The sequence below is a fragment of the Notothenia rossii genome, assembly GCF_949606895.1.
Source record: "Notothenia rossii genome assembly, chromosome: 3".
Classification (NCBI taxonomy): domain Eukaryota; kingdom Metazoa; phylum Chordata; class Actinopteri; order Perciformes; family Nototheniidae; genus Notothenia; species Notothenia rossii.
The window spans coordinates 15,708,788-15,727,460 of record NC_136901.1 but is presented as its reverse complement, the minus strand read 5'-3'; the positions used below and the strand labels follow the sequence as shown (position 1 = coordinate 15,727,460).

General features: G+C 40.0%; 1 protein-coding gene across 1 annotated transcript; it reads right to left on the bottom strand.

The window, feature by feature from the left end:
- Positions 1-4,863: 4,863 nt before the first annotated feature.
- Positions 4,864-8,360, bottom strand: LOC307032826 (zinc finger BED domain-containing protein 4-like; the record flags this gene model as incomplete). The annotated part of the gene is made up of 7 exons (XM_079671103.1): positions 8,250-8,360; positions 7,818-7,944; positions 7,459-7,607; positions 6,310-7,375; positions 6,052-6,211; positions 5,446-5,513; positions 4,864-4,895 (listed from the first exon to the last, which is right to left on the bottom strand). The coding sequence occupies exons 1-7, from the start codon at positions 8,352-8,354 to the stop codon at positions 4,864-4,866; spliced, it is 1,707 nt and encodes a 568-aa protein (XP_079527229.1). The 5' UTR covers positions 8,355-8,360.
- Between the last annotated feature and the right edge of the window lie 10,313 nt (positions 8,361-18,673).

Here is an 18,673-nt window from a genome sequence, read left to right as displayed (position 1 = left end):
TTTCTGCCATCTTTGATGAGAGATAAAATAATTGTTTGCCATAAGTTCTCAGTGAAAGTGGTACTGCTGGATAGTGTGCTACTAGGACTACCACCATAAGTACAGTCAAGTACTTTTATCGTGTACTTTTTGAGTAATACCCTGTCAAACTCCCATGCAGAGTACAATAATGCATTTTTCTGCCATCTTTGATGAGAGATAAAATCATTTTTTGCCATAAGTTCTCAGTGAAAGATGTACTGTTGGACTCAGTACTATTTGAACTACCACCACAAGTACAATCAAGTACTTTTATCGTGTACTTTTTGAGTAATAGCCTGTCAAACTCCCATGCAGAGTACAATAATGCATGTTTTCTGCCATCTTTGATGAGAGATAAAATCATTTTTTGCCATAAGTTCTCAGTAAAATTGTTCAAACACAGCAATCAAAAAACCTTGATAATAGAAATGTTACTTTGGAGGGCAAACATTTTTTTTTTTTACTTAAATGTGCTTACCTCTCAAGCCATGTGTCTCCCTTCTTTGTAGGATGATTGAAATGGATGCCTCTTCAAAAATATGTGGTCACATGACCAACTTCTTCTCTGGTTTTCTAGATAACAGGGGTGGCAATACTTGCCCCTTGGCACAAATGACCCCACTCTCCCATATATATTTATGATTATAATTATTATAGTCTGTCATTTTACATGTTTGGTTGTCCTGTGGATATAGTCCACAAATCGTGTCACTTCTTCATCCTTGGCAATGAATGGAGGCCCACTTTAGAGAACACGTGAATTGTAAATAAATACAGAGACAACATAACAATTTGGAATGAACATTTTATTGGGGTCACAAAGGTCAAAAACAGGATTAAGAAAATCGATGGATACTCACCTGCTCACCGTGACATACGGAGGTTTCACGAAAGTTACATGGGAAATAAGCCCCTCCTACACCTCTATATAAACATCGTGTGGAAGCCCTTCCTGGCTCACTCTCTCCTGATGCAGCGCAGCGAATGCATCGCTCTTGCTCAGGCGTATAGCTGCATATCCTCCTGAATGCTGAAAACTCACACACAGCTACATGTTCCTAAAATACACACTGCTTGGATTTGATCACCTTGCAGGGCTATCCTGGGGGGAGATTGTTTAGTTATAATAAGCCGAAACATTTAGACTCCTGGGATTACTACTGAAGATGTGTATCAGAATTGTTATATGTGAGTGATAGTAAAAACACTACTATGATGGCTATCACTCAACTTCATTTCAATTTTCTTGGGGTCTAAGGTGGGAGTTGGATCTGCCTCGGTGGAGAGCAAGGATGGCCAGTGCATTCAGTCCTGTAGCCGTCTTGGCAGCAGGATTCAAACCCTTTCTTCCCTGACTCAGCGAGTGCCCCATGTTCTCATTTCTGCGGCAGGTTCTCTCTCTCTGGTGTTCCCTTATAATTCACTGCCTGATACTCTCTCCCCCTCACTATAATTAGAATCCTAATCGTCAAACCCTTTCCAGGTCGTAACCTAAAATGGACGCCCACGTGCTTACTCCTCCTCATGCATTAAAACTAAAATGGCAGCCCACTTAAAATGAATTCAGAGAACACGTGAATTGTAAATAAATAAGGAGACAACATAACAATTTGGAATTAACATTTTATTGGAGTTACAAAGGTCCAACATAGGATTAAGAAAATACATGGCAATTTACCTGCTTACGGGAACATACGGTAGCTTCACAAACTCAGACAAATAAACTCCTCCCACACCTATATATACATGAGTGCAAAAGCCCTTTTCGGCTCACTCAGTCCTGATGCATGGCAGCGAAGGCATCTCTCCTGCTTACTCATCTCTCCTGCTCACTCATCTCTGATATCCTCCTGAATGCTGAAAGCACGAAGGCACAGCTATATGATGAAGAAGAATTATGATGAAGAATCCTGAATACTGAAAGCGTTTAGCGCTGTTTTAATTGTTCCCTATATTGCCCCTATGCTCTGTAAGGTGTCCTTTGGTGTTATGAAAGGCGCCCCTGTCAGAAGAGGGGGAGAAAAAGAGATCTCCATCCTCCGGGCTTTATTCTTATATATGATTATATGGAGTCATTATTCATTTGTTTTAAAGCTCAATAAATAACTAAGAAGAACTTTGACCGGCACATTTCTAATTTTGTCCGGAAGATTTAAACTTTAACGGACATGTTGATCGGTGAAAAAAAAACTGAAACTGCCGCACGGTCCCCTCGTTCCTTGGAAGAGGCGGAGAGGTGGGTGTTTGTCATCTGCTGGTGGACTACCGGAGAGAATTACAGTGCTTGCCTCGACGGGGAGGGATTGCATTGAATTACAGGAGCAAACGTTGTAAAAGAGACAGACCACAACATTTCGTTATATGCGGATGATCTACTGCTGTACTTGGACGAGGTACCAACTACGCTTCCTAAGCTGTTAAATATCTTTACCCAATTTAGTTCAATATCTGGTTACAAGATCAATTTGAATAAATCATGTCTTTTACCCCTCAATAGTGCCTTGGTTGAACTAAACCTAAATACAGAATTGCAGATCGTCCAACACTTTAAGTATTTGGGAATCGATAGATATGCCTCATTAGACACAATAGTAGTAAAGAACTACAAAAGAATGTATACAACAATTAAAGATCACCTAAAAAAGTGGATTAATATAACAATTTCTTTAGCAGGACGAATTTCAAACATAAAGATGAATATTCCACCAAGAGTCAATTTCTTAGCTAGTATGTTACTTTTATCTCCACCAGACGGTTTTTTGGAGAAACTTCAGAATTTCAAAAATATATTTGGAAAAACCAATACCCAAGAATCAGATACAAAGTTCTACAATATGACAAAAACAGTGCAGGCCTTAATGTTCCAAATTTGGAGCTTTATTGTTATTCCTTTACGCTTCGAGCCTTGAAAAACTGGATTGATGAAAGCACCAATGTACCTTGGATTAAAATTGAAAGAAGTATAGTCTATCCCCTTAAACTTGGTGATGTCTTATTTTCTACCATGTCGCCATATGGCTGTATGCAAACATTTGGACCAATTATTGGCTGTGAAAGTGTGGAAACATGTAGAGAAATTGTGCAATTCGTCTGTAGATTGGCATAGTAACATACCAATTCTTCATAACCTGTTACTACATATTGGAAAAAAAGCAATCCAAAATGCTGTCAATTAAGGATGACTCCAAGCCCCATATGCCTTCTCTGTAACCAAAAGACTATTGGCACATATGTACACATGGTTTATGAATGTACTGCAGTAAGAACGTTCTGGAAACTGATTTTTGACATTGTATCTGTGATTATTGGAGTTCACATACCCTGTCTCCCAAGTATTGTATTGTTGAATGATGATTCTTCTCTTGACCCAGAACCATCAGAAAAGGGTACTTTTCGCTGGTCTAACAGCAACCAAACAAATAATTGTAATACGATGGAAACCCCCACATTTATTTATTAAGCAATGGATATCATCCTTCCATGACCTACTCATCTCAGAGCTGTCAATCGCTTCTGCTAATAAGGCTAAGGGGGAAACATTAGAGGCTATTCAAAGAGCTGCTGGTCTGGTAATATCATTCATGTAAATCAGGGGTGTCAAACTCAAGGCCCGGGGGCCAAATCCGGCCCGCGACTTCCTTTTCTGTGGCCCCACAAGAGCTTGCAAAAAATATTATATGTTTATTATACGGTTACATGCTACTTTACAGAAGCACGTTGCCCATAAACTACATGTCCCACAATGCATCTCAAATTTGACTTTTTCTCAGAATTTGAATTTTTTTTATTCAAAATGTTACTTTTTTTTTATAACAAGTCACTTCTCTTTTTCTTTTTTTTCAGAATGTGGCTTTTCTTTTAAAATCATATTGTGACATTCTCACTGAAGACACTTGCAATTATTTGCCCTAGACTTCTGCTTTCAGACGTAGTTAATTAACAAGTGTATTACTCTATCCGATAATAATCCAATGCAGAGGCAATAATGTAATATAATACATTATTTTATATAGTCTTAAAGTTACAACCGGCCCTTTGAGTGCGACCATAATGCTGATGTTGCCCGTGATGAAATTGAGTTTGACACCCCTGATGTAAATGATGATTGTACATATACGCACACCTTGGTGCAATTATAAAACAATGTAGATTATTAGGAGTCAATCTCAATTCAGTTTAAACAGATTAAATGTTATGTGGAAAAAAAGGTATGAATGTATTTGACGAGGATAAATTGTTATGCTATAATATAAATAATAGATGAACTCAGACTATTGCTAACAAACATCAGGTAGGATTTTCTGTGAAATGGCAAGATGGGTGGGAAGGGGGAGGGACGGGGTGGCATGGGAAAGGGATTCCCTATATTTTTTCTTTTTGTATTATTGTCTATATAATTTGTGTTTATAAGTCCCTTTGTGAGGGCAAAAAAAAAAAAGTTGGAACTTTTAAATAAATGAATGTCTTGGGGAGGCTTGGAGCTGCGAGCGACAGAGAGAAGAATCATTTTAATCTAAATGTTGCATGACTCATTTAAAACATTATACATATATGCATGATTTGAATATTTACCTTTAAAGAAAATATGGGCTTTTGTAACTGACACACTTGATAAATCACTGATTGAAATCAATTAATCATGGAAACCAGTAATAAGAAAAAAGCAACACGAATAACTAAGGGGAAAAATACCGTAAACAGGTTGCATCAATAAAACATATGACAGCACAGTACTTACATGCATGTCATGATATTAAAATCTGCCTTTTTATTTCATTTAGCTTCTATTTCCGTTTGTTACAGTGAATCCATGGTGATGAAGCTGTTTGTGTGGAACAAGGTTCACTTGTCTGCTGGTTCCTGCCAGTAGGGGTCTGTGGAGACAGACACAGCATCAGGCTGTACATTATTGAGTGTTTGGCTCTCTCGCCGCACACTGAAGCGTTCCCGCATTGACGTCACTTCCGGCTTCCCCCAAAACCTCAAAATGAGTCGAAGGAATTTTCCCGCGGTGTTCAAAATTATTGATATTTATCGGAACGGTATCGCTTTTTCTTTTTTAAACTGACGGTTCGAGATTACTAGTAGCCCACTATTTCATTGCACAACAGTTGTTGGGTTCGTGTCACAGGCTCTTTAAGCTTATGTATTCAGTCATTATTCAATGGTATACTAAAATCCATGTGAAAAAAATTGCTTCTCACTGTTCTCAGGTCAAATATTTATATGTGATTAAAAATGCGATTCATTTCGATTAATTAATTACAAAGCCTCTAATTAATTAGATTAATTTTTTTAATCGAGTCCCGGCCCTAATATATATATATATATATATGTGACGACCCCTGCTTTACTCTCTCCTGTTGTGTGTGTATGGCCCTTTAATGATCTCCCTTCCTCCCTATCAGCACTGATTGAGGGCACCTGGCTGCCGGTACCTGAGGACTGAAAGGCCCGAGCCAGAGTCTCGTTCGCGCTCTCTGCTGGAGGATCTGTTTTGGAGAGCAGCTACCGGATTTATGCTTTTGTTTTCCTTCATCTTAGTTTGGCATTCATACACCTTGCACCACACCATAGTGATGGGATAATGATACCTCAAGGAGTGTATTGACACACTATACAAACTGTGTCGGCACTGTATTGATACTGCGCCGGTCACCCAATAGTGCCCCCTGCAGTTGTTAGAAAATCATTGCAGGTAAAGAAATTCCTTGTTTGTGTAAATGCTAAACTGAGTTGGTATGTAACATTTAGCAAATTTGAGTTACAATTCAGAGTTACAATTTGTGACTTATGTACACAATTTTGTTAACTTAACTGTTCAATCATATGAAATAAAATACTTGAGAAAAGAAGTGATTTGTTTATGCATTTTTATTGAGGAGCAACAGCTTTTGTAGTGTCTTTGCTCCAAGGCGATTTCTCCTCTTTGATACCAGTTCCCCCGCCTTAGAAAATACTCTCTCACACCGCACAGATGAACATGGTGAGCAGAGACATTTCAGTGCAAGTTCATGAAGGTGTGGATACGCTCTTTTGTTGCTCTTCCAATATTGCAATGGGTCTTTTTTTCTGGGTAAGTTGCTTTCTGCCAGGTAGCGTTGGACTTCTAGTATCGAATCAGCTGTGGCATTAGAGGTCCTCTTGTTCTCCTCAACCTCCATGTCAAATGTTTCCCAGAGATTGTGCCCTAAAAAAAAATATAATAATAATAATCACAAGTATATTATCACATGACAAAGTGCCACATAAATATACAAATAAACAGAAAGAAATGTGTTTTCATACCTGAACTGGGTTCTGATCCATGTGAAGAGCTAGGCCCTTCTTCTGCTGGGTCAGGCTCTTGGCTCCTCATTTGGTCAGCACACTCCAACTTCAGTCTTTTGACAGCTTCAGTTGCCTTCAGTGAGCTGACGAATCCAATTGTTTTGAACCTAGGATCCAAAAGTGTTGCCAGTGTCATCACACTGAGTGATTCCATGCTAGAGATGCATTCTGTTAGCCGCTTTCTCAGATTTTCTGCAAGCTGTTTAGCAGCTGTTTTTCTCACCGTTGACGCTTGACGGTGAAGCTCAACGTGGACCATTTTCAGCATGGGAATAACCTTTGACCCAGAGACTCTTTTTTCCTCAGACAGTTCAGTTGTTGCTTGGTCAAAAGGAGCAAGCAACCTGAGCATCTCTTCAATGGTTTCACAGTCTTCCGTAGTCAGTGGAGTGATGTCCCTTTTTAATGAGGCCAGTGACACCCAGACTGCCTCCTTCTGCTCAGCCATTTTTTCAAACATGTGGTAGGTGCTGTTCCATCTTGTTGGCACCTCATTGATTAATTTATGGACCGGTGTTCCCAGCTGCTGCTGTATTTGAGTGAGCTTCTCTTTGGCAGTAGTGCTCGATCGAAAGTACGTCACTATTTGTCGTGTTTTGTTGCGTATTTCTGTAAGTGTTTCGACCTGATCACATGATTTCCTCACCATTAAATTCATGGTATGGGCTATACAAATGGTATGGCGTATTTGCAGCATCCGAGCACATGAAATCATGTTTGCTGCTGCATCAGTGACAAGACACCTGACCTTTGCAGCTGTGCCCCACTCCTCCATGAGGCTCTTTTTAACTGTGGCCATGTTTTCAGCAGTGTGTTTTTCAGGAAAATGCTGCACTCCCAAGACTGACGTATGGAGTTCATGGCTTTCTTTGTCCACATAGTGGCAAGTAACCGCTAGATATGCCTCCATATTCATGGATGTCCACATATCAGCTGTTAAACTAACAGCAACGGCGCTCTGGAGGTCCTTTTTTGTTTTCTCCTTTTCCTTCTCATACCTCTGGCTCACCAAATCCTTGATGGTCTGAAAATAACCATACAAATATTCTTATACCAAAATATAGTTATATAGTACAAAAACATAATAATAACCTTTCTTAAACATACCTTCCTGCTTGGTAGAACATACGAGGGTATGATGAGCTTCAAGAGCTCCCTGAATCCCTCATTTTCAACCAAGCTGAGTGGCTGACAGTCTTTGATGATCATGTTGACCACTGCCTCATCCACTGCCTCATCCACTGCTTGCTTAGGAACTGCAAGCCAAAAGGAAATATTTCGTTAAAAGCTTATTTAAGGTCTGTATTATTTTTTTTTTACAAAAAATGTTAATCTAGCAGAGAAATGCAATAGAGGAAAACTTCCCTGATCGGGAATTGAACCGAGGTCACTGGGGAGTGAGCTCTGAATCTTACCCACTAGACCACCAGGGCTGTAAAGTGAATAAGGAGAACATGTCAACATACCTGGGGTATTCTCACGGGTATCTGCTGATTCTTCATCGCCACCATGCCGAGCTCTATAATGCCTCAGCATTAATGAAGTGCTCTTATTGATGTAAGATAGCTCCGTAGAACAGAGCCGACACTTCACCTACAATGACATAAAAATTTAATTTATCAGAAAACTATTCAAACCACTTACCAGAACAGAGTAAAAACTAAGGTGGCGCACTGCATTCACTTGTCAAAGAAAAATGACAATGACATAGGGTATCTATCAGGATCTCGTAATAACAAGATAATATGAATAAAGCAACTGTAAGGCTATTTCACTGACTATATGTATCACAGGTGATGTTGTGACGACAAAGTGAATGCAATGCGCCACCCAAAAAACATATGGTATATTATGGAAAAACTAACTGTAAACAGTACTCAAAGGAGAAAAAGATTTACCTTGTTTGGCGTCAGAAGATCAAAATTATTCCACACTGGGGAAAACTTCCTTGAACGATCCATTATAACGCAACAGCAAAACTCCATCCAACAAACCCACGACATGTTGATGCAGTTTTATACCTTATAAACACACTTTGGCGCAACAAATTCAACCGATACACTTCCTGTATCGGTCACGTGATTAGTTCTTAAAGCAATACACGCACCAATACGGGGTTTCACTCTTGGGCTCTCGGCACAGTGCTGACGCACCAGTGTTGCTCGTCCCATCACTACCACACCATATATTTCCTTATATATTTTGGCCATGACAATACACATTCATAAATGTTACCTTGTAAATGAACACACCGCGTGATGTCGTGTCCTTCTGTTTGGGATGATCCAGGCTCTCGCATGCCCATTTCCCAACAGCTGGGTTTTTCTTGAAGACCAGGGAACAGATAAAAGATGTTTTGGACATACAATCTTTTTTTATCACTTCTGTGACCGCAGTTTTAATTATTCATTACGGTTGCGTCTAAGTTATGCTTTTTTAGGAGCGGTTTAATTATTGCAGTTTTCAGGGCCTGTGGAAATACACCTGATTGAAGAGACTTCTTTACTATGTGAAGTATATCTGAGGCCAAGCAATGAAAAACAGCTAAGGAAAATCGTGATGTCGAGGCTACAGGAGGAGGATTTCAGGTGTTGGATAATGTCTTCCAGGTCTTTAGCATTTATCAGACGGAATTGTGACATGGTGTCTGAAATGGCTTTAGGTGAACACAGGGACAGTACATTTGCTGTACCCGATGCAGAGGCACTGACTGCCTGTCTAATTTTCATGATTTTGTCAGTGAAGAAGGAGGCAAAATCATTGCAGGCCCTGGTGGATAGAAATTCTGAGGCTATCGACACTGGGGGGTTTGTTAGTCTGTTGACGGTAGCAAACAAGACACGTGAGTTGTTTTTATTTTTGGTAATGATGTCAGAGAAGAAAGACTTTCGTGGCTTTTTTATTTCCCGATTATAGACGCAGAGTTTCTCTTTATATATTTCCAAGTGAACCTGGAGATTTGTTTTTCTCCACCTGCGTTCAACTTTTCTGCACTCAGTTTGTGCTGTTCTCACAGTCATGGCTTTTCTCCATGGAGATATTTTCTTGCCAGATACTTCCTTTATTTTAATGGGAGCGATGGTATCCATGACATTTGTTATTTTAGAATTAAAATGATCAACTAGCTCATTTACTGAGAAGTTAGCATGGGCAAGTGAGGGAATAAAAATCTGGGCAAACATTTCCTCTGCATTTTCAGTTAAGTGACGTCTAGTGGTTACCTCTTGATCGTTGATCTGATCGTTTCACCACGGAGGAAAGCATTTCACAAATTGCAGTAGGCCTACCCATAAGGAGCTGTACAAATGCCGCAGTTTTTGCATTGCTGTGTATTTAGTTGAAAGCCCGGTGGCGATCTGCTCATCGAAATAATATGCTACAAAGGGGCGATCTGGCCATCTGTGTGTTGAACTTTCCTGTCGGCTCCCTGACCGTAGTCGAGGAGGGCAGAAGCAACAAGCTTCAGGTTCAATAACCCACTTTAGCTTAAATGACTGGAGAGAGGCGAGCTCTTCTTGGGAGGCCGTTGCATTTATTTAGCTGTTCTTCTGTTTCACAAAATACATCACAGACCTCTGTTTTTCTGCTTCCTCGTTTCACTTCCAGAAACATACACACACGTTCCCTCACTGTCGCTCTACCATCCACAAATGCACAAGCCACACCCCTCTCTCTCTCTCTCTCTCTCTCTCTTAAAAGGGACAGCGATCTCATCTCACTCTGCATGACCCTAATAGAGAACCGCAGTGACGCGTCGTAAAACCCGGAACTAAACTTCTTCCGGTTCCTTCGCGAAAAACCAATGCAAATTCCCCATAGGATTTTGGAAAATAGCTCGAAATAAGGTCTGTGGTTGACACACATTTAAGAGAGGCACCACGTTTTGTTCAGCTGGATAATCTCCACATGTCAACCCTACTTTTATAATTTTTGAATCATAAATCTAGTCGCCAAAAGCGAAATGCTAACGTTATGCTATAGACGAACTACAAGCCAGTACAGCAGCAGGGTCGCACGACTTCAACGTCACGCCAATTTAAGATCGTTTCAACTGACTTGCACTGAAACTGCACTTTGAACACTTTAAATATATTAACATTTTAAACTGTATTCCCCGGTTATCTAGGCCCGTTTTGTTTCATGTGTACCACGTTTATCTAGACCCTTTTTGTTTTATGTATACATGTCACACTGTGGGAAACGATATTTCGATATTTCTGGATGTATAACACATGTAGAATTTTTGACAATAAAGCTGAATTTGACTTTCGCGTGCTTGCATATTTTAACAAAGCTTTTCATTTTAGCCACACTGAATTTAACTAGAAGTCATGGCTGTGTCAATTACCAGTCTGATATCGTTTTACAAAGATGACAAGAAGAATGTAGATAGAGGAGAGAACCACTACAATCAGGACACGTTACAGTGCAGCCTAGATGAAGGTCTGCTTACCGGTGTTGTCAGGGCTAGCATGAGGGACAAGGTTTATAGTGTCGGTGAGTAGTCGTGATAGCAAGAGTACCGTTAACCTCGAGTTAATTTATTCACATTAATTCCCATAAACAAATCAATTGTATGTGTCACATGAAATCTTTATTTGGCAAGGCAAGGCAAGTTTATTTATATTGCACTTTTCAACACAAGGCAATTCAAAGTGTTTTACAAAAAATGAAAGACATTAAGAAAATGGCATTTAAAATCAGTCATTAAAAAGAAAAGCTAATAAAATAAACATTAAAAGAAAAAATACATTGATAAAAGTTACAGTGCAGTCTAAGATATGAATAGTTCAATTAAAAGCAGCGACAAAAAGAAAAGTCTTCAGCCTGGATTTAAAAAGTAGTTAGAGTTGCAGCGGACCTGCAGGTTTCTGGGAGTTTGTTCCAGATATTTGGAGCATAATAACTGAACGCTGCTTTACCATGTTTAGTTCTGACTCTGGGGACAGATTGTCAAATAAAAAAAGAGAGAAAGGCCAGAAAACGCTTTGTCATTGCTGATATTGAAAAGCAGCTGAGAGCATTGTTTGGGAAAAAGACTATATGGGAAAACCTAAAGAAGGAGAACAATTCAAATGGTGGATTGCAGGACGTATGTGATGGCCTGATGTGCAGGAAGTTGCGTGAACCTGGAGGGTTTCTGGCTGAGGAAAACCATTTCAGTGCGATATTCAACACGGATGGAATCCCCCTGTACAGTTCAACTGGGGAAAAATTGTGGCCAATATTTTTGTGCATAAATGAAATTCCAGTAGAACAGAGGTTTGCCAGAGAAAACACTGTACTTGTTGGTATATGGCCAGGAAAAGGTTCTCAACCTTTCGAGACTTATATGGCTGCCTTTTCAAAGAAAATGGTAGATTTTATATATCAATGGATTTGAAATGTGCCCTCCTGTCCCTACAGGTGAAGAAAACACCTCTGAAATTATGCCGGTATGTGTTAAGGTTGCTGTGTTGCTAGGGACTGTTGATCTGCAGGCTAAAGCTTATTGTACTAACATGACCCAGCACACTGGTGAGTATGGGTGTATAACCTGTGAAGAGGTGGGGGAAGTGGTCCGTCAAGGCAAGGGTCACAGCAGGTGTTATCCTTATCGTCCCCCAGTAGAGCACAGATCTCTCAGACAGTCGGAGGAAATTTTGGACAAATTTGTAGTGGAGGCAACGAGGTCGAGGAGGGTTAAGGGGTTTTGTGGGAAGTCTGGTTTGGAAGAGCTGCATCAAACAGGTTTTGATCTAGTATTGAGCATGGTGCCTGATTACATGCATGGGGTACTCATGGGAGTAACAAAAAATCTCATGTACAAGTGGTTCAGTCCAACAAATTCAAAAGAAGAGTATTTTGTTGGAAATAAACTAAAACATATTTCACGCCTGTTGGCCGACATAAAGCCCCCAGATTATTTGGACAGATTACCAAGGGACCTGGAGAAGCAGTACAGCCACTTCAAAGCCAATGATCTCCAGGCTTGGCTAATCTACTATGGTTTACCATGCCTCACGGGTGTCCTAAAGGAAAAGTATCTAAACCATTTTGCCTTGTTGTCTGAAGGAATTTACCTTTTGTTGGGTGAAAATATCAGCGAATCAGAATTGGATCGGGCTGAAAAGATGCTGGATATGTTTTATCGCGATTTTGCTGTCCTGTATGGCCAGGGATCATGTGGGTTGAATGTCCACAACACGTGTAGGCATCTTGTTATGTATGTGAGGTTGTGGGGCCCTATATTCTGCTGGAGTTGTTTTGGATTTGAGGATGCGAATGCAGACATCCTGACATCGGTTCATGGAACAGGAGATGTCACCTCACAGATTTTGAAATTCAAGTATGCCCAAGCAAATATTCACTCTGTGTTGTCAAGGTCACGTGTTTCTGATGAGGTCAAGCATTCATTCTTGTGCAATGTAACTTGTGACCGCAGCCACCTTAAAACATCTTGGAAAGGGTTGAAATCCACTGACAATTGCAAGATTGCAGGTGGTTTGAAAGCATTTTCTTTCACCGATGAAGCAGCGGAGCAATTTCTTTGTGAACAATTGGGAATTCAAAGTCTGGAGGAAGTGCGGCTAGTCGCACGGGTTCAGCAAGGCACTCAGAAGTATTACTCCAAAGCATATCCTCGAATGAAAAGACGCATTTGCTATGTTGTTCTACTGAACAATGGAAGCTTATTGTCCATTGAAAGTTTTGCCTTTGTTTTGGAAGCTAATAAAGTGTTTGCAGTTGGCTACAAACTGGAGGAAAGAAATGTCAGGGAAATTAGGTTTGGTGGTTGTCACCTCAGAGTAGTCGAGGAAACAAATGATTTGTTGGTGGTGCCGGTTGATGAACTTGTAGAGAAGGTGGTGTATATGTCCCACCCAAATTGCCCCAAATATGTTGTGCGGTTACCAAACCTTTATGGCAGGAGCATTGTTAAGTAGGTTATTTGCACAAATTCTTGAATAGAATACCGGTAGATGCCATTGGAATTGATACCGGTACTTGACAGAAAATGTGAATTAGCATTCCCCATTTCCGAGAAAAAAAAAAATGTAAGTACAAATTCTATGAAGTCCAAGGTAATAATTTATAAATAGTATCATATTATATTTCTGCTCTTCAATAATGTACAACATTGCATATATATTGGTATATAGCACTTCAAATGATACCACCACCAGCATCTCACATTAGAGGGCACTCGGCCCAGATTAGCATAAATTGCAAAAAAGTGGCCTAAAACATTGATCAACCAATCACAAATGAAACATGTTTGCAACTAATGACTAGATATGTCATCCTTCTATTTTTTTTGTTTTTGCATAGCCTGGTATTCATTCAGCTTGAAAATTGGTATTGATGTCCCTGGAATTGATGTATTTATAGCTGAGTGGAATTATGATTGATGATTGTGGAATTAATTGATTTTAAGACAATGTAGTATGTTTATGTTGTTATGGTGAAGATATATCTGGCACACTTAATTATATTTGTTCATATTGAAGTAAGGGAACTGGTTCTGTCTTGTTTTTGGTAAAGCAGACAAGGATTCTACTTGGGAGTCCAATATTGTAATATGTTTCCATGTATTGACAAAATTGTAACCTTTCATGTAATTGTGTGAATTAAGTTTTGTACCACTGTCTGTTCTCTGAGATTCTTATTGTATTCATATGAAATTGGCACTGTTGTTTACATTTTCAATGTCAGTCTACCAGGTAAATAGAGCACATGTCCAAAAAAAAATCCAAAATATGTAGTGCGTGCCAAACCCTATTGGCCATGTTGGCAGGGGTATTGCTAATGTCATATTTGCAAACAATTTGTTATTTCTGCTGACGAACATGTAGGTCACATATTTAATGTTATTTGATCAGACATTACATTTATCTGTACATTCTGAAATAAATTAAATGTGTCTATTATAAATACTGTATGTTGTGCCTTCATATTTCCAATTTTTCATAAATCCCCAGTTCAGCCCTGTGTAACTCACTACTCCAGGACAAACAAAAAGAGTCGGAACTGAGACAAAAAGATTGGCACCAATATCTTTGATCTGCATTCAACATTGAGACCACAGAAGAACATGATCATTTCATGGTTAGAAATATCAGAATTTTATCCATGTTTTACCATGTTTCATGACCACAGAAAAGCATGAATATTTCATGGATAAAAATATCAGTGATTGTCCATGTTTCACCGTGTTGCATGACCATGGAAAATCATGGATATTTCATGGATGGAAATAATATAGGATTTGTCCATGTTTGTGCATGTTTCATGACCATGGAAAATCATGGTCAATTCATTGCCAGACAAGTGAACATGTTTTTCCATGTTTCATGACCATGGACAATCATGGTCAGTTCACGGCCAGGCGGGTAGTACGTGTTCTGTCCATGTTTCATGACCATGGACAAACCACGGACAAACATACCATGGACACCCACCATGGACAGATCCACGGATGTCCATGGATGACCATGGTCATCCATGAGTTTTCCGTGAAACATGGATGACACGAGACCAAGGAAAGCTGACCAGTCCCTGAAGACCTGAGAAATCTGGATGGTTCATCATTTAGCAGGAGGTCAGAAATGCATTTTGGTCCTAAACCATTCAGTGCTTTATAAACAGCAGCAGTATTTTGAAATCTATTCTTTGACACACAGGAAGCCAGTGTAAAGACTTCAGAACTGGAGCGATGTGATCCACTTTCTTAGTGTTGGTAAGGACTCGAGCAGCGGTGTTCTGAATCAGCTGCAGCTTTCTAATAGATGTGTTAGTGAGACCTGTGAAGACACCATTGCAGTAGTCCAGTCTACTGAAGATAAAAGCATGGACACGTTTTTCCAAATCCTGCTGTGACATTATTCTTTTAATCCTAGATATGTTCTTTAGGTGATAGTAAGCTGATTTAGTAACTGTTTTAATGTGACTGTTGAAACCAATAACTAATTTAACCCGCTGACAAGAGAGCCCACCTCCGAAGATCGTGACTGGCTGAGGGACAGACTCGGGGGCAGGTTCTCAGGAATTTCTTGGCTTTTCTCCCCCGAGCCAGAAGAGGAACACTACAGCTTAGAAACACTTACTGTTCCTGAAATGATCAAATCTGTTGGGCATCAGGGACCTGAGGCAATTCTGGCAAGCATGGCATTGTCTGAAGAGCAACAGAGGGCAATTCAGGTGGCTACCACTGGTCAGCAAACCAACCCAAACTGGCATTTGTTCAGGAAAGGAAGGTTGACTGCCAGCAACTTTGGAGCTGTCCTGAGGTGAAAAAAATTGTGAATTGTTTTTAATTTACATTTACTCGCCTTTGCAATGTTGTGGTTGTTAGAGTGTTAGGTTTCCTGTCAGCTCGTCTGTTGGGAAGATATAAAATATAGTTTCATGGAAGTCACACCGTCACATATACTGTAAGAGCATTAAGACATACAGTACATAGGCTAAAAAAAAACATCTAAAGATATAACCTTGCACTTTGATAAGTCTCGTGAACATTTTCACTATTTTGACATTTTTATAGATGAAAATTGAACTAAAGAAATAAATGGTTGATGAATCCATATTGAAAATAGGTGTCAGCTGCTTCACTAATTATAATAGTTATATTTCTTAATTAATTAAGATAAGATATTACTGTATTGATCCCAATTTGGGAAATGTTTGTGTTGCAGCAGCATAACAAGAAAAACAAAATATAAGTTATTATATATACAAAAGTATTTGAGGGATGGAATATTAAATTGAATATAAATGTAAAATGTACATGTGATTTTACGTCCAAGAGAAGAACTATATGTCAAACTGATTTCCCTGACTACAATCTTTAGTTACATGGTGAAACGTTATGCTGCTTGTACTAATAAGACTTATCATATAAGCCACACAGGTTTTAATAGGATGTATTCATTATCTTTACTTATGTTGCGGTCTTTTCAGCAGCGCCATCTCTATAACGGCGATACAGTCACTACCCATTATTTACATTTCACTGTGACATGGACAAAAATGTAACGTCAGCTTACCTCATGGCACGAATCCAGACTCTCCTTTGGAAAACATTGGCCGGGAAACGATAGAACAAGCACGTTTCATGCGAAGACCTGTGGCTGCAACCCGGAGCAAAGCAACAAACCATTGCGTAGCTAACTAGTAGCGCTAGCTTTAGCTAACGTTAGCCAACGAAACGAACTGCCGAGTAAAATTGGAAAACACTGCTAATTAATTATTCTATAATTTGTAAAACTACGATGTTAAAAACGACAGTTTCAAAAATACAGATTCTAATGGTCAGATATAGATATACAGATACTAAAGATAGGCAGGTACTTGCTTTCAAGCAGAACACAGGGGAAAACAAATTTAGCGGGAGTGTTTACGTGCTCGGTGTAATGACGTACAATGGCCTCGACAATTTCTGTAGTCCTATTCAGCCATTCGGTAACAACCATCGTTTTTCAGACACGTAAACTCTTCAAAAATCCCCAGTGCACTGCTGATGTATTTAATGTCGTAGAACAAAACATGATTTACCTCTTAAATTTGTGTCAACCACAGACCTTATTTCGAGCTATTTTCCAAAACCCTATGGAAAAAATGCATTGCTTTTTGAGGAAGGAACCGGAAGTGCTAAAAATGCTAACTTACTTCCGGGCATCAAGCTCCTCAACCCCCTCCCCCCCCGTTGATAATTCTCGATCGTTGGCACGCTGATAACATTTTTTTTTTAAATGGCACTTCATATCAAAAAGGTTGCCGACCCCTGCTATAGACGGTCAAAGTCAATACACACTAGGGGTTTCACAACTACCAATATTTACTAGTCGACTAGTTTTTCAAAATAGTAGTCGACTAGTCGTTACGTCATAATAGAGACACACAAAGAGAGGTTTACAACTGTATTTTCTATTGGAACTCATACAGTAACATTAAACACTGCATTTTAATATGTGTTACATGGCTGAGTAAATAACAAACACTGGACTCACCAAAATCGACAGCAAAAAACTCTTGTTTACATAAATGCCACGTAAATCCAGTGCGCAACAGCGCATTGCGCAACACTTTATTCGCTGTCCTCCACGATAACGTCCACCTTTCCATATTTTTGGTTTGAACACCAACGCATCGACATGTGAGGGAAGGAGGCTTGATCGCTTTCGGGTGACAGTGTTGCCTGCCAGGGAAAAAACCCTCTCATTCGGGGTGCTTGTGGCTGGAATAGCCAGGTAGCTCCTCGAAAGCGGGGGAAGCGGTGCACGTTTTCTGCCCACCACTCCAGTGGATTATCCATTGTGGGGATATGCGGTGTCCGCTGGCAGTAATCCCGTAGCTCATCATCCGCATCACTGTTGCCTCTGTTCAGTGCTGACGCCGGTCCGTTGCTCACTGGTGGTAGCATTACTGCTAGTGCTAGCTGTCGGCAGCGGGTGTTTCATCTTCAGATGGTTGCGCATAGCAGATGCATTTGTATTGTACTTCAGTACAGCTGTACACAACTGACACTTCACTGTGGAGTTGGTTACATCTTCGTTGAAGTACTGCCATACATAAGAATGTCGGACGTGTTTTGAAGCATTTTGCAGCACCTCGTTTACCTCCATTTTTTCCACGACTAGTCGACTAGGGCCTACAGCGCCGACTAGTGGTAAAGGTAGTCGACTAGTCGACTAGTTGGTGAAACCCCTAATACACACTATAGCAGTGATGCAAATTAGTCGCTTTTCGGCGCCTCCCGCTTTTTTAACGCTGATTTGGGTGACTTGTGTAATTCGTGGAGAACCGAAGAGTTTTCGTTTTGGGGGGGGGGGGGGGGGGGGGGTTGTCCATCCGACTGACGGACGGACAACTTCTCACTACAAAAAAGAAGAAGAAATCTAGATCGTAAAATAATTAAACAAGCGAGTGACTGTTTTTCCTGGCCGAGGACAGGTTCCTTGAACACAACACGAGCGTAACATGTCTTCACGTGGTATATGTCTCGTCTGAAAGGAGTGCTGACGGAGAGCACCGGAACGCCGCTCCAGCTCTTCAAATATTACAGTCCCGGGAGTACCCATAAGAAGCCGTACACATGCCACAGTGTTTGCGTGGCTGTGTCTTTAGTTGAAAGCACAGTGGCGATCTGTTGTTAATAGCATCTGGTTAGCTAGCTATGCTAACACATTTAAAGAGCTTTTCTACAACCAGGTGGAAGAGAGCTCTCTCCTGAGAGGCTCAAATAACCTCAGCTCAGTGAGGTTAAGGCACACCTTGATATGATCATTATCATTATTAATGAGACATTAGAGACTAAATGAAAAACAGGTATAAAATACTATAT